Raw genomic sequence first — 23,692 nt, forward strand, 5'->3', positions numbered from 1 at the left:
AAGTTAAAGAAGAAATTGTTAGGCTTGCTAGGCTTAAGAGACACAATATGCTGCACATTTTTTGAGGGATCATAATTAGCATATAAAATTTATTACTGAAAGGTCTATACGAGCCAATTTTTTTTGGTCCATGTGCGCTGAGCTTAAAAATGTTTGCTGATTGATTTTTTCGGTCAAGTGTTAAGTTTTGAAACCCTTGGTCAACCCTTAGGAAAATTACTTGGACAACCAGCAAAGAGGAAGGCACAAAGCTTGTTTGCTTCTCCAGCAGATGATTTAATGATTTCTTTGCTGTTTTTGTTTTAAGTTTTATTCTGAAAGACCAAGTACCATCTAAAATAGAGCAAGGCTTAAAATGTCCGAAAAATACATTAATAACATACCAGCAGGAGTTCTGTCACAACAAGAAGATAGCGAGCAGCTTTTGCTAGCTCTCATTTTTTATAGCATCTCTTTGAAAGTGTTGAAAAAGTTGAAGGATAAACAATGTATCATCTAGTTGTTCCTCTGCCAGCGACAGTTTTTCAAATACCGAGTTGACATTTTCTAGTAAAGTTTTCTCTGGTGGTGTCATCAAGTCTTCCAGCTGAAAATTAGAAAAATTGGTTAAAGAAAAGTTTGAGAATTTTTTTTTTCGAACTTTAATCGTACACTTAAGATTCCAGCCATTTTGTAATGGACAAAAATAGGACAGAATTCAGAGCGAGTTCTCAAACTAAAAATTATTATAAATTTAAAACCAAGATTTATGCTTTTTTATAAGGTTTGCTAATAAAGGATCTTGCTCAGAATACCGAAGGATTCAGCACTGGCTAAATTTTGTTGATGTTCAATACAATGTTCTTCTCAACCTCCTGGGCATGATAAGCTTTAAGAATTAAACTTTCTATTTGTCAAATTTAAGGAAAAAGGGGCTGAAAAGTGAATTTTCAGCCTTTAAACCCAAGATAATTTAATCGGTTTCTGTTAGACGGGTGTGAGTCCAAAAAATCATGAGCCCTGGCTTATGTTAATCACGGAGAACAGTAGGGCTCATGAGTATTATATTACGCCGATCTAACAGAGACTAATTAAATTAGTAGAGGTGTGAACACCTGATTATTGATTGAGGGGAGATTTTGTTACCTTGCTGTAAAAAGATATGACTGACAAAAATCACCAAATTCCTCCAAATAATAATGGCGCACAGTGCAGCGTAACATCTACGCACACATAGCGACAGTTTGACGTCTCCAATAGAAAACACAATTCAAAGGGCTGGGAAATTAACTTTTCCTCAATATTGGCACATAAGACGTTTGATTATTATAAAAGCTCATCGAGCTCAGTATAAACAAAATTTAAAGGACACTGAATCCCTTGGTTTCCATACAAGGACCTTTTCAAATTGTACCAAGTTTAGTAAAAAGTATTCAGAAACGGAACATAGAATGATATGGCGACAACAAACCAAAACAGCTGTTTAATTTCTGATTTGCACAAATGAAAAAGTCTGATGGGCATCGATAATCTTATTATTCAGGTCAGGGCTGATATTGGCATTTTGTAGGATCCACTATTCACAGCTTTTCCAGGACTTATTTATTATAATAATTTATCATCAAAGAAGTTCTCAGATAGCTTTGAAGGGTAACACATTTGGGTCTATTTAAAGTCCACAAAGACACTAATCTGCTGGTGGAAAATCTACTCCCTTTAAAACCTTAGATAACTTCATTGGTACTAAACTGACACATACCATTTCTTTGATTTCATTTTCACTTTGTCCTTGTTCTTTGAGAGATTTTGCAAAACTATCGATGCGGTTTTTCTTTTCAATCAGTCTTGCGTTTTCAGATCTTTCATGGTCTCTCCTTGACATTGCATTACCTAAAGCTTGATAGCACTGGTGAATAACCATTTGAACAACCTGGTACAGAAATAAAATATAAAATTAAATTAAGAGTTGAACGTACACATCCAAATGATTCATGAGCCTTCATTAAAGCGATAGAAAAGAGATACAAGTATGTAATTATTATAAAAGACTAAATAGACTCTAAATTGTAATGTAACCTTAATAAAGACTAAAGAAAGGAAATGTGGGCGTAAAAATTAAATTTTATGCAAAAAAATCTTGCATACTTTTAGAGACATACTTTTTCACACAGCTTACCCAGACTATTGCAGGGTTAGGGCAATTCCATAGTATTCGGCTGTAGACAGTGAAGTTCTAGAGTCTTCTGAACCAACTGAATCATCTTTACTAAATATTAGATCAGAAGATCTGATTTTGATGCTGGTAGAGCTCACAGCAATGTTAAGACAGGGGCCCATTGCCTACACACGAGCCACAACCCCCATTTGCAGCAGTAGGAGGCAATCGTCTGAAATACATCATACTTGGTCAGCTAAACTTTCATCTACATTTGCACTGTCTGCAATTCTTTCCCACTGAAATACTAACTGTCACTTACATACTATCTAGTTTTCCACTTTCTGTTCTATTTAAAAGGCAATTTTTTCTTACTTCCATGTCATAGGTAAAAATTTAAAAAAATTGTTACTCACCGCATCAAGATTGACATGGAACAAGTAGAAGACTTTGTTTATTCCAGGGCCAGAGGTTGCTGCTGGCCTACTTAACTGAGTCAATTGAATAAAATTTTCTTCAAGGAGTTTGTACGTATACTTTTTTGCTTCTTTGTCAGGAACCATGGCTATTTTTTGGATCTGTTCTTGTTCACAATACTTCTTGCTGCGAATTATTCTGTGGAAAAGATCAGGTATTAAAAAAGAGACAAATATTGCTTCAGTTGTTGAGCTTCACACAAAGCAATGGTGCAGCATTGAGGATGCGCAATAAGCACGAGAGGAGCTGCTAAAGTCAGCGTTTACAAATGTTCAAAGGAAATTAAGCAGACCTGTCACTTAAAGTGCGGAGGTCAGCGTTGCAAGTATCATAACATTAATTGTCCGCTATGATTCACTGACTCAACAATCAACTTGCACAGCACTACCTTGATGGTACGCATTTGGCACTTTAAGTGCTGTGGGTACCTTAACCGAAGTAGCAGAGATCGCGATAAATAGCGATTTTATCGGTTGGTCATCGCGATTATATCGGAGGCAATATACTGAGATATTATCGGATTCAAAATCGCAATATATGGCGATTAAAGTGCTACAAATCGCAATTTTTGGTTCGATAAAATCGTGATCAATTTTTGCCGCTAAAATTGAGATTAAATCGCCATTTATTGCGATTTTTATTTCGAAAATATTACGATAAAAGCGCAATTTTATTGCAATAAGATCGAGGATAATTGCTCAGATGTTGATGATCCTGGTGGTTTTATCGCCAATAAAATGGCTATAAATAGCGATTCTTCCTTTGAGAAATGCTACTTGGGAATAAGGTTTAGTCCTTCAGTTATTTAATGGAACAAAATTATATTCATAAAACCAAGATACCTTTTGACTTTAGCAGAAATGTAGTTTATCAAAGGAATGAATGTATTCTTAAAACAAGCTACAAACTAAAAGGTTTACCTAAAAATCCTTCGAGGTTTATCTCCAAAACGATGTGCTACAATGTGATCTAAGAGGGTGTGAGTTATGCTTTCTACTGCGTGTTTGACATTAACTGTTATATTGTTTGGGCCTTCAATGGAGGTAGACAAAAAACGACTAGAATCATTCTCTGTAATGGAAAAGAAAACATTATAATGAAATAGATACATAAGGCTATTGAAAGAAAATTCCTTAGCTGCTGTACTAATTTGTGAATTTTGCTTCACAATCAACAGCAGCTCTCAAAAAAAAAGAAAAAAAAGAGCTCACAAATATTACGGATTATGTTGACACTCAATTTGTAAAAAGCCCATGTTACAATGTCTAAAATGTATTCTTTCTACTTTTCTTATTGTTGGCCAATATAAACTTTTGTGGTTTTAATGCATATTTTAGGAGAAAGTTACTGGAAGAGGTCAGCTTTAAAGCTGCTAGCAATTGCTAATTTATAGATACAACACCCATCCTGATTCCATCCTGAGAGTTGCAAGTGCTTTGCTTACCCATGACTTTTAAGTATTGCTGAATATTTGCATAGAGATAATTTTTCACTCTTGCTTTGACTAAAGTGTCCTTGATTAGAGTTATTGGGATTGGATTTGAGACAGACTGCCATGGGCTTGTTCGCTCGTACATTAGTTTCAGCAAAATTTCCATCAATTTGCCAGCGTATGCATCAAAGCGCTTGGTTATTGCAGAAATCATAACTTCATCCCTGAAACAAGAAAAAAAAAAAGCTCCAGTTCAATGAAAGGAACGGCCATGAAGATTTAAAGGCTAAGTATCATGTCAAAACAAGAAAATGGTGAATTGAATGGACCAGAATATGACGCTTGCCTAAAAAGCAGAGTAACAAGTTGTTGCCTGCTCATGCTATAAAATGGTTTCTGATTAAAGGTGGTATCAGTACGTGTGAGAAAAACCTCTCATTGCTAGAGCAGAAACATGTACACCTTTTTGAAGTTTCACCGTTTTTGAGTGACATTTTATCCTTGAATTGAAACCTTTGGAGCTATCTTGACTGTCTTTTATCCTCAGGAGCCGATTAAAGGAGATGCGTTTCGAATTTTTGATTTGCCACTTCTTTCATATCAAAGCAAATATTTGCTCCCTGAAAATTTCTAGCAATAACACTCACAGCTCATCACAATATTCCTACAATACATCAGAATATTGAAAGAATGTTGCGACAATATTGTCTAGTGATATGACTTTGGTAATACTGGTACATATTACCCTCTTCCTAAGGCAAGTGTGTTGATTTGATTCTGCTACCAAGACTCCTCGCTGTAACATTTGCATCGAAAACCATCATTCTATTTCTTTTCCAATCAGGGTTTCAGAAGTGCTCTTTATTGAGGTTCATCATTGACATTTTATCAAAAGCCAATATTAGAATTGAGTCGAGTTTACCAGAGACGCACCAAGTTGCTTTTCGCAATAAAGTGTGTTAGGAGTAGTTTTAAGTTTAACTGATCATAAATTCAAGGACAAGAAAAAATAATTTGAGCATGCAAATTGCCTTTGTCCTTAACACTAAGTTTTGGGGAAAAATAAAGCTTCAAACTTTTTTTGGTTCAAACTCGATGCAACTCGGTGAGTTTTTGTTAAGCTTGGACCAATTGTTACCTAAGATCTTGGTCAAACCTCCGATGGTTCAACCTCCAAACAACATTATGATCGGGTAGTTTTGCAGAGGACTCTCCTTTGACTACAGCTCGGATATTTTTTGCATTCAATTCTGGTAATTTAAAGTTTTCTTCCGTATTTGCAAAAATAGGAACATTGCCAGAGCAATCTTCCACAGCAGGCATCCGTATTAGATACTCTTTGAAAACTAATTTGACTGCATCATCATACAGTTTTGAAACTTTCACTTCTTCCTCGGGATTTTCTGAAACAAAATAAAATGGAGGATCAATAGTCAATTGACGAAGACAGGGATACAAGGGAAATTCGATTGTCTGGATATTGCATTATCCAGCCCAATTATCAAAAAAAAAAAAACGTGAAGTGCAACTTCTACCAAATGTTGTTCCCATGTCCGCATTGTTTTGCAAGGTGTGCAATGAGAAGGTTTTGAGTTCCAGGAATCCAGTTCTTGTACAAAAATAGGTTCCTATTTTTATACAAGAACTGGATTGGTGCTACAAAAATCTCAAATCAACATCTCTAATTTGATGGTTATGGCAAAAAAAAGTGATAGTGTGGGTAATTGCAAAAATTCCATGCAGAAAATGCATGCAAATTGATAGAGAGTGCAGTAAGTTAGAGTCATAGAGTGCAATAGAGTTGCAATGTACTGGAGCGCCGATGAAGTCAAGCCATGAATTGGCCATTCCAAGCCCCTTGTTCGCAGCAAAGTAGGAATCACCATTTGGCACTTTTTAACACGGTTGTTTATGGGAGAATCGCAGACTGCGAGCGGTTTTCGGGATTTATTCATTTTAATCAATCATTATTTCTGCAAATTTTGGCAAATTGTGTTCACCGAAGTCATAAAAAATTAAAAATGTACAACATTCTTGGTTTTGATGAAATACATTTTATGCCTGAATTTTCTGAGCAAAGACCGGAGCTGAGTCCCCACGCATACAGCATCGCCAGTCGCCGCACACTTGTCTCAGGTGAACTGGACAAAACAGCCTCAAAAAGTGACTTCTTCCGCACTCCAGAACATTGGGACTCTTTTGTACTCTATGGGTAGAGTTCACAGAGGATGTTCTTGCGACAGGAATGCTTTTGCAATTGTCAAAATTAATTAAGAAGTTAAAGAACAAAGAGAAAACTACTCAAAATAACTAATGACTTACCAGCTTGGCAGCGAGCGGCTACCTTGATAATCATTTGAGAAATAGATATAGTTCCATGTTTAACAACTTCTTCGATTAATAACTTGCTTTCATATCCTAACTTGTTTTCTATAGTAGCTAAATATCTGAAAAAATGACAGAAACGTGTTAATTCTTGACATACAGGTAGCAGGTGTTGACATGCGAGTAAATAAAACAGTACTAATCTCTCAAAATTAGGAGATGAAAGTTTCCAGTCTTGAGCTTCCACAGATCCTTCATTTCTATGAGTAAAATGTAAATTTTCCATACGTAAAATTAATCTATTACTTTAGTGAATAAGCGTGATTAACAACTTTGTCGTTTTTCCCATTAGTTCATTATTGGGGCATGATCTTACTTGCTATTTAGCTAACGATACAGGAATGCCCAATATTTTGATCATCTACATTTTTAAATAATTATTGTTTTTTTAAAACACTTTATATGGAAACAGGTTCCAATAACAACGTTTATTGAAGATCATTATGAACTTTGTAAAAAAAAAAAAAATTGTTGGGTGTAAAGATATTTATCCTTTCAGTTTATATTCAGTCAGTGCGTATTGTTGATCAGTGGTTAATGTCAATGGCCAAACGACGTATCTCCCTTTGTGAAGTTGCAGACATCCTGTTTTACTTCATTTTTTCTTTGAAAAACTAGTGAACTGAATTTCATGAAAACTTCCTTGCTTTCTATTCTCTATCTGAGGGATGATTTGCTTTAGCGAGCCCAGGTTGTCAATGAGATCATGTATTTGCAATTCAACTCTCAATCAATACTTGAAGTGCAACACCAAGTACACCCCTCACCCGTCAACTTTTGCGGCACAATGCTAAGACAGAATACCTTTTTTTGGCAAAATTCTTTGTCACCAGATGATTCACAAAGAAAGGGAAGGGGCATCTTGACTGTAAGGATTTTCACTTGCTAACAGGCACAACCAATGGCTTTAATCAAGAAGGTCTCTTTCAAGAAGAAACATACCTCAATAATGCTGTTTCAGTATTTCTTGCTTGTATTTTATTTGTTTTACGGAGAACTATCACATGAATTTTCCAAAAATTTCCAGTGAGTTTTCTTTCCCTTTACTAAAGAAGACTCTGAAATTTTCAAACTAGTTCGTGCGACAATTTCCCCGCAAAAATGTGAAATGTTCATTTACGTACCCACTGAAACAGGGGAGATGAGAAGCATTCAATGATGCGGTAGGCAAAATAATGATTTACTAAAGCTGGCTCATTAAAACTGGCATGTTGATAGTTTCGGTAAAACTTCATTATAAAAATTGGAATGATTTCCTGCGATTAAGTAAATGAGGAAAGAGAATAAGAATCAAAATTTCTTACCGAGGGATTCGAGAAAGTGTTAAGACTCTTTCTGGCAGCAAGATGTACTGAACGGCTAGACCTTCTTTGATGGCTTCAAATTTAGCGACTCCATTGCTAATTAAGACAACCAGTCCTTCTTTGACCTGATGATATAAAAACACATAAATTATTCCAACTAACTAGTAAAAATAGTGACCACTTATTGAATAGACTAGATTCACATTTCACAGTTCCTTCATACTGTTTAAAAATAATGGAATGAGTTGAATAAATCAGACTGGATTGACAAACATAATGCCTGATGTACTTGAGTGCTTTCATAATTTGAAAACACATTAATTTCCTGGTAGACGATTTACAAATAAGACCATAGCAGTTTACGTAGTAAATTGCAACAGGACAACTAAAAGACAACTGCATGTGAGAGTTAGCACTCTGTCAGTGTTCCCAGGTATGACGTGCATGAAGTCTGTACGCTCTCCAGCTAGGCTCATGTAAGCCCATGCTGTTCCATCGCTCTGTAACATGACGCGTGCGGACTTCTCAAGATAAGGACAGCCTAGTCCCATATGCTTATAATCCATACGCTATTAGGACTTTAAAGAAGCTCCGTATGGTACAGATATATCTGCACGCTTGGGAATGCAGACTCTTAAGTATATCCCCCAAAATAGATATTGATGCGCATTAACTAGGAATAATTATGAAAAGTATACGCCGTTTCCGCTGTATTTTTAAGAGGTGCAATAGACTTACTTTTGCAAGCGGTAGTTTTAGAGCAGACTTGATAAGAGGAAGCGTCTTCGGTCCCCATGATAATTCAGAACCAATCTGACTGGGTACATCGCCAAAGAACTCCTTCAAAATTTTAACACACAAATTTCTGAGTTCCGTCATTTGAACGATGAGAATTAGACTAAACTCACAGCATTATAACATTTAGATATCTTCAGATAGTAAACTGGCAGGATTTAAAATTGCTTGCACGCTTTGATAACACATGTAATGTAAACAATAACCCTAACCTCAAAAATGATCCAGGGTGCCACTCTCTAGAAAAAAATTAGACACTCACCGTAAATTAACAAAAGCCTTTTTATTGAACTTATGATCGAATAAGTTTTCAAATTAACGTTCTCAGTAAGAAAATCTGAACAATCTGTAAATTATGGGGAGAGAATCTACAAAACTATGTTTACGAAACGAATTACGGTCCGTCGGCCGATGAACAAAAATTGCAAATCAACAGTTGCTACTCTTGAGCACACAATAAACGAGGTTAATTCAAATTGACGGGCGTCCGCGATGAAAGGATTGATTCTTCTAGTGGGACTTATTTATTTTTCCCCGAGAATTTCTACGAACGAAATAAGTACATTTTGTTCTTCAGATGTAGCAGAAAAGAGTCTTCCAAATTTGAAATCACTGCAGTCAAAGCAAAAGCAAGTTAACAACCGCCTTTATGATTGGACCAGAGCTAAACGTGAGTTCCTCCTCACTTTGCTTAACGGTTAATATTGAAAACGCTCTCACAGGACTTAATTAAACTGAAAATTGTATTAAAATCAATTTTAATCGATTTCAAAATTCTCCTAAATGCTAAAAATGTAAGCCCTGTAGATGGTAGTTGCTTGTATTTTTATTCTAAAGAAATTTCAGGGTTGGACATTTTTCACACAGGTTAAAAAAAAATTGAAGTTAAACTACCTGATGAGAAATGATTGAACAAAAAAATTAAAAACCTTAAGTAAATGGCAGTGTGCAGAGCAAAAAAGAAAATAGAAACACTTGTATTCTTATCTTGCTCGTTTGGTTCACAGCAGTTTATTTTAACCCCTGACCTACCTGACCAAAAATAAAAAAAAAGCTCAAAAAAGTATTACAATTGTTGGAAGAGAAAAGATATAATGTTTGGATATGTTTGTAGAAAGAAAAAGGAGACTTCCATTAATGGGTAGCTTTATCTTTTAACTGCTTATGCATCCTTTTTATTCAGTGGGAAGACCTGCCCCCAGCTGGAAGGGGATTGCTGTAATAAATGGAACTTTCCAACAGATATCATCAACGGATTATCGTGGAAAATACTTGATACTTCTTTTCTACCCTCTTGATTTGTAAGTTGTTTCTATGCATTGTTGATTTACCTTAAAATTGTACCTATCTTCGTTTTACTGATCAGTGGGCAATAGAGGAAAATTGATAAGTTTTTTTTTTTAAATTCAAAAAGTTGTTTCTTACCTTTCTCAATTCACTGGAACTTGGATGTCCCATCTCCAAAAAAGCAAGATCACTTAAAAAAACTCTGCCTATACATTTTCTGGTTGCTGCGTATAGGAGCCATGTATCGTTTCAAAAGATTATTTTACTTTTTATTTTGAACACCTGAATATTGGTCAAGAAAAAAACAAGTAATGAGTTTAAAGCTATTTTCTGTGTTTTGCCACTGTCCCTTTGAGTGAATTTTATGTGCAGAGGAGAATCTTGTATGTTTTCATATGGCAAATAAGAAACTTGAAAAATATAAAATAAAAAGAATAGACGATTAACTTGTGATAGACTGGGAGGTGCAGAAAATGCTTGCGTGTGGTAGGAGCTCAAGAGGAAATTTTATGATGAGGGTTTTTTTTTTTTTAAGCAACAATTGCGTAAAAACAAATAAGCCAACATTAGTATAGTACTTTCAATTGTTTTTGCTTAACACATACTTAAAGTACATTCTTGTGGAGTGAGAAAATTTTAAGGCTGATGTTTCAACTAATTTTCAATTTTTCACTTTGAAGACCTTTCTGCAACTCTGGATGGATTTGCCTACTAACGATTCATTGATTTTTGTTTTGAGGGGGACAGAAGTAGGAATTGCGAGTCTGAAAAATGCATATTTTTTTTTCTTCCTCTTCCTCTTTTAAGGAAAAGGTCACATTAGGTTGAAGTTTCTTTGCATCAATGACCACAAGAGGAAGAAGGAGACAAAGCTGCAAGTGATATGTACGGTGTGTTTTTTTTTACAGCACATTTGTCTGTCCAACTGAAATACATGCTTTTAACAACAAGATCAGTGAGTTACGCAAGTTGAACACAGAAGTTGTTGCTGTCTCCGTGGATTCGCAATTCGCTCATTTGGCCTGGATCAACACTCCCACCAGCGATGGAGGGCTTGGAAACATATCATTTCCGCTTCTGTCTGATCTTAGCCATGAAATTTCAAAATCTTACGGAGTCTTTGCACCTGAGGTCAACCATGCACATAGGTATGATATTCTGTATTTTTTTAATCTCTCAGTTATGAATACCTTTGTTTAAGTGAATCATTGTCAATATTCTTTGTCTAGTAGTCTATTGACATCATGTTCAATTATTGTTAATTGAACATCTCAGTTTCGTCACCATCTTTTCACATTTGAAATCACTTTGAACTTTGATTTCTTTTCATTTTTTGGTTTATAGGGGATTATTTATCATCGACCCGAAAGGAATTATTCGTCATGTAACACTCAATGATGTGCATGTTGGAAGAAATGTTGATGAGACGGTGCGTCTAATTCAAGCTTACCAGCACACAGATACTCACAATGAAGTTTGCCCAGCTGGTTGGAAACCAGGTGAAAAAACGGTGAGTTCCTCCAATTTTTTTGTTCACAACATATCTAATACAATTTATGCCAACAAATTCTGATTTTTTCCTTTCCACAATTATTTTGTTGGTGAAGTTACTTAGAATTAAATTATACTTTTCAATTGAGAAAAAGCTATTTTCTAGTGCTAAAATTGACGACTTTTGAGAATTTTGGGACTCTTGGAATCACTAATACTTTTATCTCTATAATATATCAATGTTGAAAGTACAAAACCACGTATCTCGGATTGCAAAGGTGCAGACTTCTTGTCATATTTAATTTTTCTTTGGAAAACTATTCAACGTAATTTCTTGAAAACTTCCTTGCTTTTCTTTCTGTCATTAGAATATTCTGTACAAATTTTAAGCTTAGAAGTTCAATTGTTTCTCTTTGGAAAAATAAAATAGGAGCATACATTTGTAAACACAGCAGTGGAGATGCTTGATTTTGCACTTAGGCCATCGATATATATAAAAAAAAAAAAAATCTCCTTTAGTTCTTTCGGAACTACTACCAATAAAACAAGTTGGTTAAGAGCATTCTTTCAATCATACTTTCTGATTTTAAAGCAGTTCTAATTTTTCAAAATTTATCCACTGATAACTTAGGTTTTATCAGTGATCCACTCGCAGGTCGCAGAAATTTCAACCTCTTTCTTACATTACAGAAATTGATCTTTGATGATCACCTAACCTCTTTGCTTATAATTGATACATTGGATACATTTATTAGTTTTCCACTTTTTCTCTGATATAACTGTTGCTTTACTGGTTAAGTTTATTGGAAAAAATAGGTTTTTTGAGGACCTGAAAATCAGTGTTTGCTACAGTAATCCCTCACTTCCAGCAAAGATATACCATGAAATTTTTTAGGAATTTAGGGCAAACAGTGAAAATGCCTGTTAAAGGAGCAATGTCATTATGTACTTCCATCCTCTCCAATTTTATGCTGTGGCTAAAATTTTAGCAGATATTTTTTTGGTTACATGGTGGCCATATATTTTGAAGCAAAAGATATGGTGAGCAAAATGGATTCATCCAAAAGTTGCATGATAAAACTTTTGTAGAAAAAAGAAATAACTATATTTTGGGTTAACTCTAATAAAGATTTTCAATTTTTTTTGAGTCTAAGGAAAAATTAATAAGGAACATATAAACTGAGGATGAAATTTTATTTAAATCAAATAAAATTTATTGTCATAAAACCAGAGGCAAGGATACTGACTTACTCTAATTGACCTGTAAGCAAATCTTAAATCTAGAGTGGACCTGAGCTCTTACAGTATTCTTTGCCTTCTAGATAACCGTTCAACCTTCCAATCCATGCCACTCCAAAACACAAGAAGGAACCGAGTCTGCACCTAAAACGAGGAAACATAAAATTATAACTGTGAGTACTACATCTCCATTGATACAAGCTAACAAGCTAATAATGAGCATTTTTCCTTTTTGGTAGGAGACATATAATACCTGGTTAGTCAATTTTTTGGAATCATCAAAAATCAAGAAATAATAAATAACTACTAGTTATTGTAATATAATTTTGATAAAATGTATAAAGTATATAATTTGTAGGTTTTTTTTTAATCAGTTTTTCAATTTTTTATTTTTTTGGTCTTTGTCCGTGTTCTTATTTTACTTTAAGTTTTTTTATTTCCAAGCAAGCTGATTTTGGTCACGGACTTGTCATTAGTGCTTATATCAGAGATGCTCCTTCTTTCGAGGTCAAAAAAAAAAAAAAAAAAAAAAAAAAAAAAAAAAAAAAAAAAAAGGAATAGTTAAATATTGATATTATTGATAAAGTGATACTATAAAGGCTGGCAAAACAGGGCACATGCTCTAGTCAAAGGAAGAAAAAAAGAGGAAGAAAAGGAGGAGAAGATAAGGAAGAAGAAGAAGGAGAAGAAGAAGAGTTAACATTTTGATTAAAGCAGCAAAATATTGCATGGAAGATGCAACATGATAACCTTTTTCTTTGATCAATTTAGTCTCACTGAATTAATTGCATGCATGTGTGTTCCAGATCCCTCCCAAAGGGCTTCAGTGCAAGAAATGTGAGGATTTTTCAAGGAAGCAAAGAAAAATCTCTCAATTTTTTGAAAAGGGGGTGAACTTTCGACCAAGTAAAATGCCGACAATTTCAAAGTAGATTACTAACAGCCATTTGATAAACCTACTTTACTATGTAAACATATTCATGCATTAAGGAAGATATCCACGGAAGAGATACAAAAAATTTAATTAAATGTTAATTATTTGTATGTATCAATTAATGAAAGTTTAAGGAATAAAGTGAACTGAGTATTTTATTTGGCACTTTCAACTATCTCCAGTACCTAAAACTGATGAAGATAAAATTTCCAGGAGCGCAATTTTTGTACAGTTGGACATGATTTTAATCCATTTGAAACTTTTAGGACAAAAATAGTTGGTTAGGACTTAAAATTGTGTAAAAATCTGATTTTTGGCGGAAAAGGGCTGCCTTGCCTTTGCCTTAAAATTGCAGCAAGCAATAGGCAGAGATTCATGCGAAAATGATTGCTTGAAATTTTCAAATTTCATCAGAGATTTAAGAATGAAAATCCAAAAGTTAAAACAGGGCTACGAATGAATTTGTTAGATTTGATTAGTTTACTTACTTCTGATCGAGTTTCAGCGTGGTATCAGTGAGGAGAGCATTACTCGGCGATGAAACTTTCAATTGAACTTCTTACCACAACTTTAGCAGATTATGACCCCTGAGTGGATACATTTCCTGGAAAGGGCAATATTTATATTATTCTTCATGTAATGAGATAGGTTTCAAAATATTTAGTACCTACTTGCTTAGATGTCAACAAACCAAAAATGACCAAGTACAAAAAAAAGCACGTTCTGAGGTGATGATCCTAGTTTTTAAAAACATTTAACGTTAATGAACGTAATAGTGCTCAATCGAACCATGTGGAAATTAATGAAATCAGAAGTAACCGTGTACTTGAGATGTGTTTCATTGTTTCTTTTGATTTAATTCATTTGTATTAAGGTTCCTTTTAGTATCAATACGTCTATTGAAGTAAACATACTCATAGAAAACAAATGATTTTTCAAGATTTTCTTTAACAAGGGGAACTTCCCAAGCTGCCGCCTCCGATCGGGCTGAAAAAATTCATACGAACTCTTTGGATGAATTTATTTGACCCGTATATTTTTGTTTTTTCCAACGCCCCCTAGAAACCCCTCAAAAAAATTCCGGAAAGTCTTGCTTTGAGCGCTCGAGTGTATATAAGTAGTATAGCAACTGTATCTTATCAGTCGGCGGTGGCTCTACGGTAGCGCGCTTGACCGGTGTTTCAGCGGTCACGGGTTCGAATCCCGGGCGCCGCGCCTATTTTTTACGACCGAATTTTATATTCTCACACATTTTCACATCGAATCCCATTTAATACAGTGGAACTTAAAACATCAATTAATTTACAACCATCATCAAACACAAATTGATCTACGATCAATAACTTCTTCAATTTTAAGTATAGATTTTTTTGGGAGGGGGGGGGGGATACGCGCGCGATTATCTCGCCAATCACTGTACTTTTACATTAGCCGACGACCCACTCCGCCCCCTCACATCAACATATTTCTCCCGAGATAATCGCGCGCGTATCTCCCCCCCCCCCTTCCCAAAAAAATCTATACTTCAAATTGAAGAAGTTATTGATCGTAGATCAATTTGTGTTTGATGATGGTTGTAAATTAATTGATGTTTTAAGTTCCACTGTATTAAATGGGATTCGATGTGGAAATGTGTGAGAATATAAAATTCGGTCGTAAAAAATAGGCGCGGCGCTCGGGATTCGAACCCGGGACCGCTGTAACACCGGCCAAACGCGCTACCGTAGAGCCACCGCCGACTGATAAGAGATAGTTGCTATACTACGTATATACACTCGAGCGCTCAAAGCAAGACTTTCCGGAATTTTTTTGGGGGGTTTCTAGGGGGCGTTGGAAAAAACAAAAAAATACGGGTCAAATAAATTCATCCAAAGAGTTCGTATGAATTTTTTCAGCCCGATCGGAGGCGGCAGCTTGGGAAGTTCCCCTTGTAAGTTAAAATTAGTAAAGAATTAAAGAAAATTGCAGGATTCATATGTCAAAAATCAATTGAAATTTAAAGTGGTTGAAAGTTTTTGACATCAAATCCCAACCCAAAGCTTTCTAAAGAATGAAGATGAGGCTGGATTGAACGTTTTACAAGACAGGAAAGTCAGTTTTTCACACACTGTGTGAGCACTACTATTCGTGGGCTGTGAAATTGTGCGCTGGAAAGTAACAAAAACAATTTTAATTCTTTTTTCATCATGCAATATACCAGTCAAATAGAATGAGCGATTAAAATGTACAAGACTCTTCCTCGACCCTTCAATGGGCCTCTGAATAAGGTGTGAATCAAAGCAGCAACCAGCTTGTTTTCTCTTCAATATTTCAAAACGAAAAAAATCTTGCTGTAAGCAGTTAGAGAATCAACTCTTGAACAAGATATAAAGTGCTTATAATTAAAATCGGCTAAATATCAAAAATAAAAAATACGTCATTTGTGTATTCGAACTTCCATTTTCGATCTTTGCTAAAAATACATATATCGACGGTGTAAGTCGGCAATCACATAACTCGTTTGCGGTGTCTGAAAATCTCCGCCTCTTTGTTATTTTTTTAAAGGAGAACAAATTGACATCATTCCTTGAAGTTTATGCAGAATTTTCTTCGCACAGAGAAGAAAAATCACGCTAATTTTAAATAATTGCCGTTGGGTAGTTTTCCGTTCAAAAAATAAAGTATGACAGGAAGTCTGCGACGTCGCAAACCGAGTTATGTGATTGCCGACTTACACCGTCGATATATCTTATTCAGGAATTGATTATTGAACTACTCTCTGCATAAAACGTTTTTTAGCGTAAGATATTGAAGAGAAAACAGGTGGCACTTTTTTCTAATTTGCACATCTTCTGACGGCCTGTTGCTTTATTTTTATAATTTTGTTACAACTGCAGCTTGAGATGATACGTAACTGAGGTAACACTTTTAAGGACCAGAATTTGATGGTGCAAAACTCACCACGATGAGAACTATCAACAAAAATGAATACATTGTTTGCTAAAGACAGGACTGATCCTCTGTCAGTAAATTCATTCATCTCGTGAGTATCTTCTAAACTGTTCATGTCATTGAACTACGTTATGACACGCAATGAGATTGACACCTGCGGAAGAGATAGATTATGCGATGCGATTACGGATGAGTTTTTTAAATGTATCTAAAGGATTGACAACGATTTTTGCTGTTTACCAATCAAGATGAGATGAAAGTTCAACAGAGCCTGCGTAAACTTAAGATTATATTACAAAATTTGAAAAATCAAATTAGCACACTGGAAATTAGAAAAATTGAATCTGAAATTCCTAAAAATCTTTGAAATTTCTGGAAATGATCTTAGAAGACGGTAAATTAGAAGAATTTCATACAATGGTTTCTTGCGTATGGCCCAAGGTACCATAAACTTCTGACATGGTGCAGTAAGTCTCGGCTTTTCTTCAATTGCTTAGAATTTTTATGAACTAACATCGATTGTTACGTTGTTTGATCTATTTTCGATTTAACTTGTAAAATGAAAACAAAGAATCTTTAACTGCTGATAGACTACTAAAGTTGATTGAGATATATCAGATCTTCCAAATTAATTGAATGAACATTCAAGGTTTCTATAATTTTCTCCTTTTCCAATTTCATACCTCTCCCAAGTTTTTCTTTGACTTTTTTCACTTTACCTGACTTCAAAACTTCAAAATCCTTTGACTTTTCTAGACCTTCTTACAAAACTACTACTTAGGTTCATCCTTTCGGTTGCGATGACTTTTGCTAAACTTAAGACAAAATTTCCACTTCTAGAGAATAAAATCATCGAAAAAGGCACTTGTAAGTTGTTTACACTTTCTTGAATGCTACCTGCTGTTGTTGAGCCGACATACTGCTTGTGAAATTCCCTGGCTAATCCCGCCGTACATTCCCAGACTTTTTTATGTGTGTAGGTTTTCCTCACACACAGAATATTACAGGAAAGTAGATGCTTTGTTTTTTCCTTGGTAGACTAATGAAGGAACACACATTGCGATGGGTTCATTAAAGATGCCAATTTTCAGCTTTTCAGTAGGACTGGTTCAAAACAGCCTTTGAATTAATGTCCAACAGAAAGTTCATTTTCTCCGCAATCTCAAGAAGTTTTGTTAGTCCCTAGAAAAAATGCTATGACTTCAAAACAGGAAGACTAAGAGCAATTACATGGATGCTATTACAAGCTACAGGGATTTTTTACCTCAAAAGGGTTTGCAATTCCAACACTCTTCAGTTCATAAAGATAAATCGTTTTCCGAGGATTCATTCATTAGTGCTGAAGGAGCAAGGATGAAAGATGACGTTGGTCTAGAATCGCTGGGAAGCTTTTTGAAGCTACTGTATATTGCTGAGGTAGGGCGTAGTCCAGGGGTTTTCAACGGTGGCAGGGTACAAAAACGAGATCGATTTGAAGTTGATGATTCGATATTTTTGGAGGTCTTCAGGTTGTCCTTCCTGAAAGGTAATGTGCATAATACATGTAGATTAATAAATGATAACACATCAGTCTATACTGTGATAAAAACTAGGCGAATTTCTGAGTGCATCATTGATAATAATCTGAATTAATAAGTTCTTCATTTATAAAATGATCATACTTATGAATCATACTTTAATATTTAAGTCACTGCTCTTAAATTCTTGATGTAGTCAGATAAAAGCTGGTAGGAACTTAACTACTACAGTCCAAACATAAATTCAGTCGAGGTTCAGCTTTGACTAAGGGTAGGTAATGAAGATAAAGGAGACTAAACGTATCTTACGGAGAGACTGGTATCATGATGGATGGAGGCTTTTATCAGCTACCAATGCTTAAAAAATCTCCTCTTAAAACCTTAAATGAGGTTCAAAATTAAACTTAAACGCTAAATTTAACTTATGTTAAACTCTTCCTGGTATAAAAATCAGGCAACAATTGCTCACATATTCACAACTTGAGAGATTCATTTCAAGGAGACAATGAAGGTTGGATGCTTCGGGTTTCTGTGAATCACAGGCAATAAAAAATTTGAATTTTAAATTGTTGATTAGTTAGATTGACGAAGAACATACCTCAATTTCAGTTCGGAAGATTTTTTGGCAGGCTTGGAAGTTTTGCTTAAATTTGCCACGATACTGATTTTCACATTATCGGTTGCATTTCTGAAAGGTTGTTGAGTGATTTTGGTCGATGTTCTCTGCTCAATGCGAAGATGGATTGGTTGACTAACAGAGGATTTTGCCTGTATACTTCTCACTCTATTGGTTGAAAACGATGACAAGTAATTTGATTTTGGCCCTGTTGCCTTGAGTGATATTGGTGAAATATTCAAAATATTATCCAAATCATGTACTCGCAGACTATTGTCATTAATGTCAGAAATTTTATCAACACGGCAGGTTGGAGCTTTATTTACTTTTGATGCTGGTTTACAGATTTCATGTTTTGAACACTGAATAATTTCATCTTTCATGGCATAAATGAAGTGAGTTGTCAGATGGTCGATCACGGACCTTCTGAGTTGCTTTTTCAGGTGTACAATATTCCCTGAGTTGGATGTTACTGGTTCAAGGTCAGTACTGGTGAGATTAGTGTCATTAAAAATGACTTCTTCTTTCTCTCTACTGGTTTCTTGGTTGATGCTGGTACTGTTATCCAGTATCTTCACTTTTTTGCCAACCACCCTGATCAAAAAAGAGAAAAATTATCGAGGGGCCCAGTACTTTCTGGGTGGGGAGAGGAGGGTCTGAGCCTGAGCTACAGGTGCATTTTAGGGGGAGGGGAGAGGAGGATGCGTTTTGGGGATGCAAGACATAATGCTAGAATGGGCGGGTAATGCTGATTCATCAAAAATTTGAGATAAAAATTCAACGCAAGGTGGCAATTTTGCATCTAAATTCATCACAGAACGCTAGTTTGAGGGGGGCGGATTGAAATGGACTGCCGCTTGGAACATTTGGTCCAATTGTTAATTAATATTCAGTTTCCAGTATTCAGTATTGGCCATACTGATACGGGACATCATACTTATTTCAAGTTTGAGAGAAGTAATCTTTAAAAATCATAATAGGCATTCACATTTAGCTTATTGATGATGAACTAAGTACCTCTGATGGGTAACTGTTTCATAAAGCTACAGTGCCTTTGCAAAAAAAAAAAAAAAAAAAAAAAAAAAAAAGAGAGATAGAAAAATCTCAAAATCAACAGTTTTTCCTAGGACAAAAATAATGATAAATACTTGTAGCACTTTATGATGCCTGCATGTCAACATTTAAACCAGAGTTGAAAGTTAAAGAGCAATCATTGTGGAATATTCAGATACGACTGTGAAGTTTTCAAAGGAAAAAACATTACTTTACCTTAAAAAAGGAAAACGGCTTTGCCATAGCTTGATCTCGTGAAATAGTTCTTGGTTACTCGTAACTGGTGAAGTGCAATACAACATATCGTCTATATGTGTCAAATTGGCAAGTAAGTGAGCAGTTGCTTCATTTTCTAAGTCCTACAATAGATGGGAGCAAAAAAAGAGACACAAATTAGGATAAAAACCAAAGTGAACGAGTTTATGTATTTAGTTTTTTTATTTTTCATAATGATTAAAAATTTGAAAGTGGAAACATGATTTGACAGCGAATGAGTTTGATAGATACAGGTACAGACAGAAGTGACTAATGAAACAAAGAATTGAGCCAGACAGATTTTCCTACAGACTAGAGGAGATGTTAAACAATTTATAAACTCTGCTCGGTTTCACACAGCAGCTGATGATAAAAAAGACAACAGCATCATACCGTCTCTCAATATTTCATAAAATGCACAGATGAGTTTTTAAAAAGATTTTACAGGCTTAAAAATGTTCAAGTATGCATTTTATAGACAAAATAAACTTAAATACTTACATCAGACCAGGATTCCGACTCAGATGCTGACAAACTACGAATAAAAGATGGTTGAGAGTTGGTCTCTGATTTAACGCTGTTATCGTCGACTAATTCTCTTCGTTCGGTTTGACATGTTCTGTCCGGAGCAACCAAGAAAAAAAAATCAGATTTCAGAATAGTCAGGGATGAATGGTTGGTTGTTCAGATACATAAAATATTACAAACTCTCATTGCCAAGTACTTCATTTCGCACGATGATCTTTTTTCTTTTTGAGATATTGAGGCGTCCTTGTATGTTTTTTTATTAAAATTTTTGCCCTTCTCTCTACTTGCTTTGTAACATGCTTTAGTTGAGTCGCATTCTCAGTTATGAAACAAACGAAATGGGTGAAATTTCCAAGCACTTACTTACAGATAAGAAGTTCTGCAAGATGGATTCTCCATAATCTACTTGCCATGAACTGAAAGTTTCAACTTATTTCACCTATATTTAGCGAGTGAGGAGACCACTAGTAGGTCAGGGAGGTATGTTTCTGGAAGAGAGGCTCATAGATTTGTAACGAGATTTGATATTTTTCACCTAAAGCTCCACTTCAACGGGTTTCCGCTAAAAAATTAGGGAATAGTTTTGATGACTCATGTATAAGATTTGATTCAAATCTCATGTTCAACTTTCCAACCTTATCAACAGTGCAAGAAGAGTGGCAGCCTCAATTGATGCGCTCTCTTTGCCTGCTCTCTTCACTCGCTATGTAAGAGTCACAAGAGAGGAAATATGTATCCGCACTCAAAAAAGTTTTATTTTTAGAGTCAAATTTTGCAGCAGGCCTGGTGACAAAAATAAATAAAGAACTAATCCATCTATTCTACCTTCTTGTCGAAAAGCGACTAGGTACTTACTATTCTCTGTTCCTCACGCTTTCATTCGAGTGCTCCGATTCTAAATCAGCTGAGCAGTTGGGGTTTGTGGCCCTCTTTGTACAGTTTAGTTGATTTGTTACAAAAGAAAAAATAAATGAGTCAGGAAGAAAGTTCTTACGAGACAGATGACTTGATGGTAGCAGCTCCAAGAAATGTTTGCGTTCTTGAAATACTGGCAGGGTTTAAGACTGGTAGCTTCAGTGATTTATTGATTTTACTGAGTCTCTGATTTGTTGATAACTCGATGAAAGCATGACCACTAACTTCACTGAAAAGTCAAAAATCTGATTAATACAACAGTCAGTGACTCTGCACTCACTTTGAAGTAGGTATAAGCTTTTTAATTTTGTTGCCTTTCGCTCAAATTAAATTCGTTGTTGAGTAGTGTTAGTTGGTAAGTAAAATTCCCTAATTGGCAGACGTCAGAGTAAAAAATCCTATCACTACATACATAACTTCAAATCCTCCAATGTGTGGTTCAGCACACTGTACTTAGTTGAACGATTTGGGTGTACTCTGCTACTTGGATTGCTCAAAAAGTTCACTTGTTCTGCTACATCCAGATTCTGATACTTCCACTGATAAACACACAGTGTTTACCTCAATTTTAAAGACACCGTAATGATTCATTGTAGAGCATGAATTTGGAGAAGGATTAGAAATGCCTCAGAAAAAATTAAACTTAGAAACGGTAGGGTATCTTCCTAAATTTATAAGACCCGCAAGCTCCTTACTCAAGATGAGTTTGAGTTTATAGTTGCTGGAAAAATTTTACGACTGCGGAAAATTGAACTAAGGAGAATCGATGAGAAAAACGAGCAAGCATTGTGCATTTAGGTGCATGAGTCTCATCCCAAACATGATGAGAAGGTATAAAAAAGCACTTACAAAAAATTTTTGACGGAGCCAGGGACTGGTAAAGTGGATTGAGAATAGGAATACTGCCCCGTTTTCGATTTGCCAGACCGTGAATTTCTTTTGGAAACGTTATTCGGCATTTCCAAGGAAAGTGTATTGTTCTTTTTATAAGCCAAACTACGATATGTCACAGTGATAACGCTCACTACACGATCACCAAGAAAACTTCATCAGGAAAAGGATACGAGATCGAAAAAGTTGAAATTCAATCACATGGTTTGATAAAAGATCCTCAAAGATAATGATTGAAATGTTTGAATTACTGAAAGCACATTAAGTTGGCATGCAAAGCGCTGAAAGCTCCAACTCCAACCTTACCCTATTATCACCTCAACAAAAATCAACAAAACAACAAAACATTGCGTCATTGATTTGATACTACCCGTTTCAAAATGTTTGTTTTCGTTCATCTAGCGCGGTCTTTTTGAATGGTCGACTTTTACACCCACGCACGGCCACGAGTCCACGACACGAACAATATTCGGACTGAATTTATGAATTTTTCACCTTGTACGAAAATAATGTAGAGGCTACCAAAGAGCGATACGTGAGGGGAGATAACAGGGACCGGGGCACCCTAAATATGAGGAGGGACCCAAGGAAGGACAAAATTAATAGTCTCTGTTCTGACATTTTAAATTGATTCAGTGCTTTACGTCCTTTTATTTATGCACTAAAAAGAAAATAGAGGAAATATCGCAAGTTGTCATTGCATGTTTGGTTTCATTGAGTTTCATGCGTATTTGCGTTTTTTGCGATTACTGCGTATTTGCGTTTATTGCGCTTTATGCGGTTTATGAATTTTTGAGTTTCGCACGCATTTGCGTTGCATGCGTTTATTGCGTTTCATGCGTAATCGCTTTTTTTGCGCTCACTACGTATTTGCGTTAATTGCTTGTTATGCGACTTATGCATTTTTGAGTTTCATACGCATTCGCGTTGCGCGCGTTTTTGCGCTGTGTGCGTTTTTGCTTTGTATGCGTATTTGTGTTGTATGTGTGTTTCCGTTTATTGCGGTTCATGCGTATTAGAGTTCATTGTGTAATTGCGTTTATTGTGTCTGATATGTTTTTCAGTCTATTGCATTTCATGCGTAGTTGTGTTCATTGCGTTGAACGGCTTCGAAATTGTGACAGCTCGATGTCCAAGTTGTCTTTTTCGTGTCAAATAATCCTAAAATACGAGCCTCCTGGTAGCAGAATTATCCTTCAGTACGGGATTTGCCGCCATTTTGATCCGCCGCCATCTTGAAGGGTCTATTAATTTTGACGACCAAAAATCAAATTTGTCTTTCTGGTGTCAAATTTCGCTAGAACACAGACTACCAGACAAGTTTACAAACAAAAACCGCGACAAACCTCTCAAAACGGGGGTTTTTTGCCATTTTGCTCGGCCGGCATCTTAGGAGGGTCTCAAAATTTTGTCGTCTTTTTCGTGTCAAATGATTGCAACAGTGCTCTGTTTGAATTTCAAGCAACTAAGTTGGATTGGCTTTCCTCGAAAAGTCGAAAAGCATAAAA

At 35.5% G+C, this 23,692-nt stretch overlaps 3 protein-coding genes across 5 annotated transcripts in view; 1 reads left to right on the forward strand and 2 right to left on the reverse strand.

Moving 5' to 3' along the window:
• The window catches only part of Polr3C (RNA polymerase III subunit C), a 316,833-nt gene that overhangs the window by 772 nt on the left and 292,369 nt on the right, over nt 1-23,692 (reverse strand). The window contains exons 2-10 of the mRNA XM_019041681.2: nt 8,471-8,703; nt 7,733-7,857; nt 6,366-6,490; nt 5,182-5,446; nt 4,056-4,267; nt 3,532-3,682; nt 2,551-2,749; nt 1,739-1,909; nt 384-586 (exon numbers count right to left, since the gene is read on the reverse strand). Of these exons, the coding sequence (XP_018897226.2) occupies nt 428-586; nt 1,739-1,909; nt 2,551-2,749; nt 3,532-3,682; nt 4,056-4,267; nt 5,182-5,446; nt 6,366-6,490; nt 7,733-7,857; nt 8,471-8,611 (1,548 nt within the window). The 5' untranslated portion in view covers nt 8,612-8,703 and the 3' untranslated portion in view covers nt 384-427. The remainder of the gene's footprint in view (nt 1-383; nt 587-1,738; nt 1,910-2,550; nt 2,750-3,531; nt 3,683-4,055; nt 4,268-5,181; nt 5,447-6,365; nt 6,491-7,732; nt 7,858-8,470; nt 8,704-23,692) is intronic.
• On the forward strand, nt 8,712-13,954 carry LOC109030626 (peroxiredoxin-2). Its single transcript, XM_019041685.2, has 6 exons — nt 8,712-9,197; nt 9,711-9,828; nt 10,723-10,962; nt 11,159-11,324; nt 12,628-12,717; nt 13,351-13,954. The coding sequence occupies exons 1-6, from the start codon at nt 9,020-9,022 to the stop codon at nt 13,474-13,476; spliced, it is 918 nt and encodes a 305-aa protein (XP_018897230.2). The 5' UTR covers nt 8,712-9,019; the 3' UTR covers nt 13,477-13,954.
• Nucleotides 9,992-22,500, reverse strand: LOC109030623 (uncharacterized). Of its 3 annotated transcripts, XM_072298496.1 has the most exons (10): nt 22,143-22,500; nt 21,373-21,522; nt 20,352-20,469; nt 19,812-19,954; nt 18,525-19,136; nt 17,674-17,927; nt 16,419-16,563; nt 13,967-14,082; nt 12,557-12,688; nt 9,992-10,096 (listed from the first exon to the last, which is right to left on the reverse strand). In XM_072298496.1, exons 1-6 carry the CDS (start codon nt 22,250-22,252, stop codon nt 17,708-17,710), a joined length of 1,353 nt encoding a protein of 450 aa, XP_072154597.1. In that variant the 5' UTR covers nt 22,253-22,500; the 3' UTR covers nt 9,992-10,096; nt 12,557-12,688; nt 13,967-14,082; nt 16,419-16,563; nt 17,674-17,707. The 3 variants fall into 3 exon arrangements, with proteins under 3 accessions (XP_072154597.1, XP_018897227.2, XP_072154598.1); XM_019041682.2 differs by lacking the exon at nt 9,992-10,096 and having other exon boundaries at nt 12,481-12,688; XM_072298497.1 differs by lacking the exons at nt 9,992-10,096; nt 16,419-16,563 and having other exon boundaries at nt 12,481-12,688.

The sequence above is a fragment of the Bemisia tabaci genome, chromosome 3 (genome assembly GCF_918797505.1).
Source record: "Bemisia tabaci chromosome 3, PGI_BMITA_v3".
NCBI lineage: Eukaryota > Metazoa > Arthropoda > Insecta > Hemiptera > Aleyrodidae > Bemisia > Bemisia tabaci.

Excerpts from the sequence above, each read along its gene's own strand:
- LOC109030626 (XM_019041685.2), top strand. The coding sequence starts at position 9,020 with ATGAAAGGATTGATTCTTCTAGTGGGACTTATTTATTTTTCCCCGAGA. Across the intron at positions 9,198-9,710 it reads TGATTGGACCAGAGCTAAAC|TGGGAAGACCTGCCCCCAGC; the intron begins GTGAGTTCCTCC and ends CTTTTTATTCAG. Across the intron at positions 11,325-12,627 it reads GGAAACCAGGTGAAAAAACG|ATAACCGTTCAACCTTCCAA; the intron begins GTGAGTTCCTCC and ends TTTGCCTTCTAG.
- LOC109030623 (XM_072298496.1), bottom strand. The coding sequence starts at position 22,252 with ATGCCGAATAACGTTTCCAAAAGAAATTCACGGTCTGGCAAATCGAAA. Across the intron at positions 21,523-22,142 it reads GGCTCCGTCAAAAATTTTTT|TGAAGTTAGTGGTCATGCTT; the intron begins GTAAGTGCTTTT and ends TTGACTTTTCAG. Across the intron at positions 20,470-21,372 it reads ACCATCAAGTCATCTGTCTC|AACATGTCAAACCGAACGAA; the intron begins GTAAGAACTTTC and ends TGCTCCGGACAG.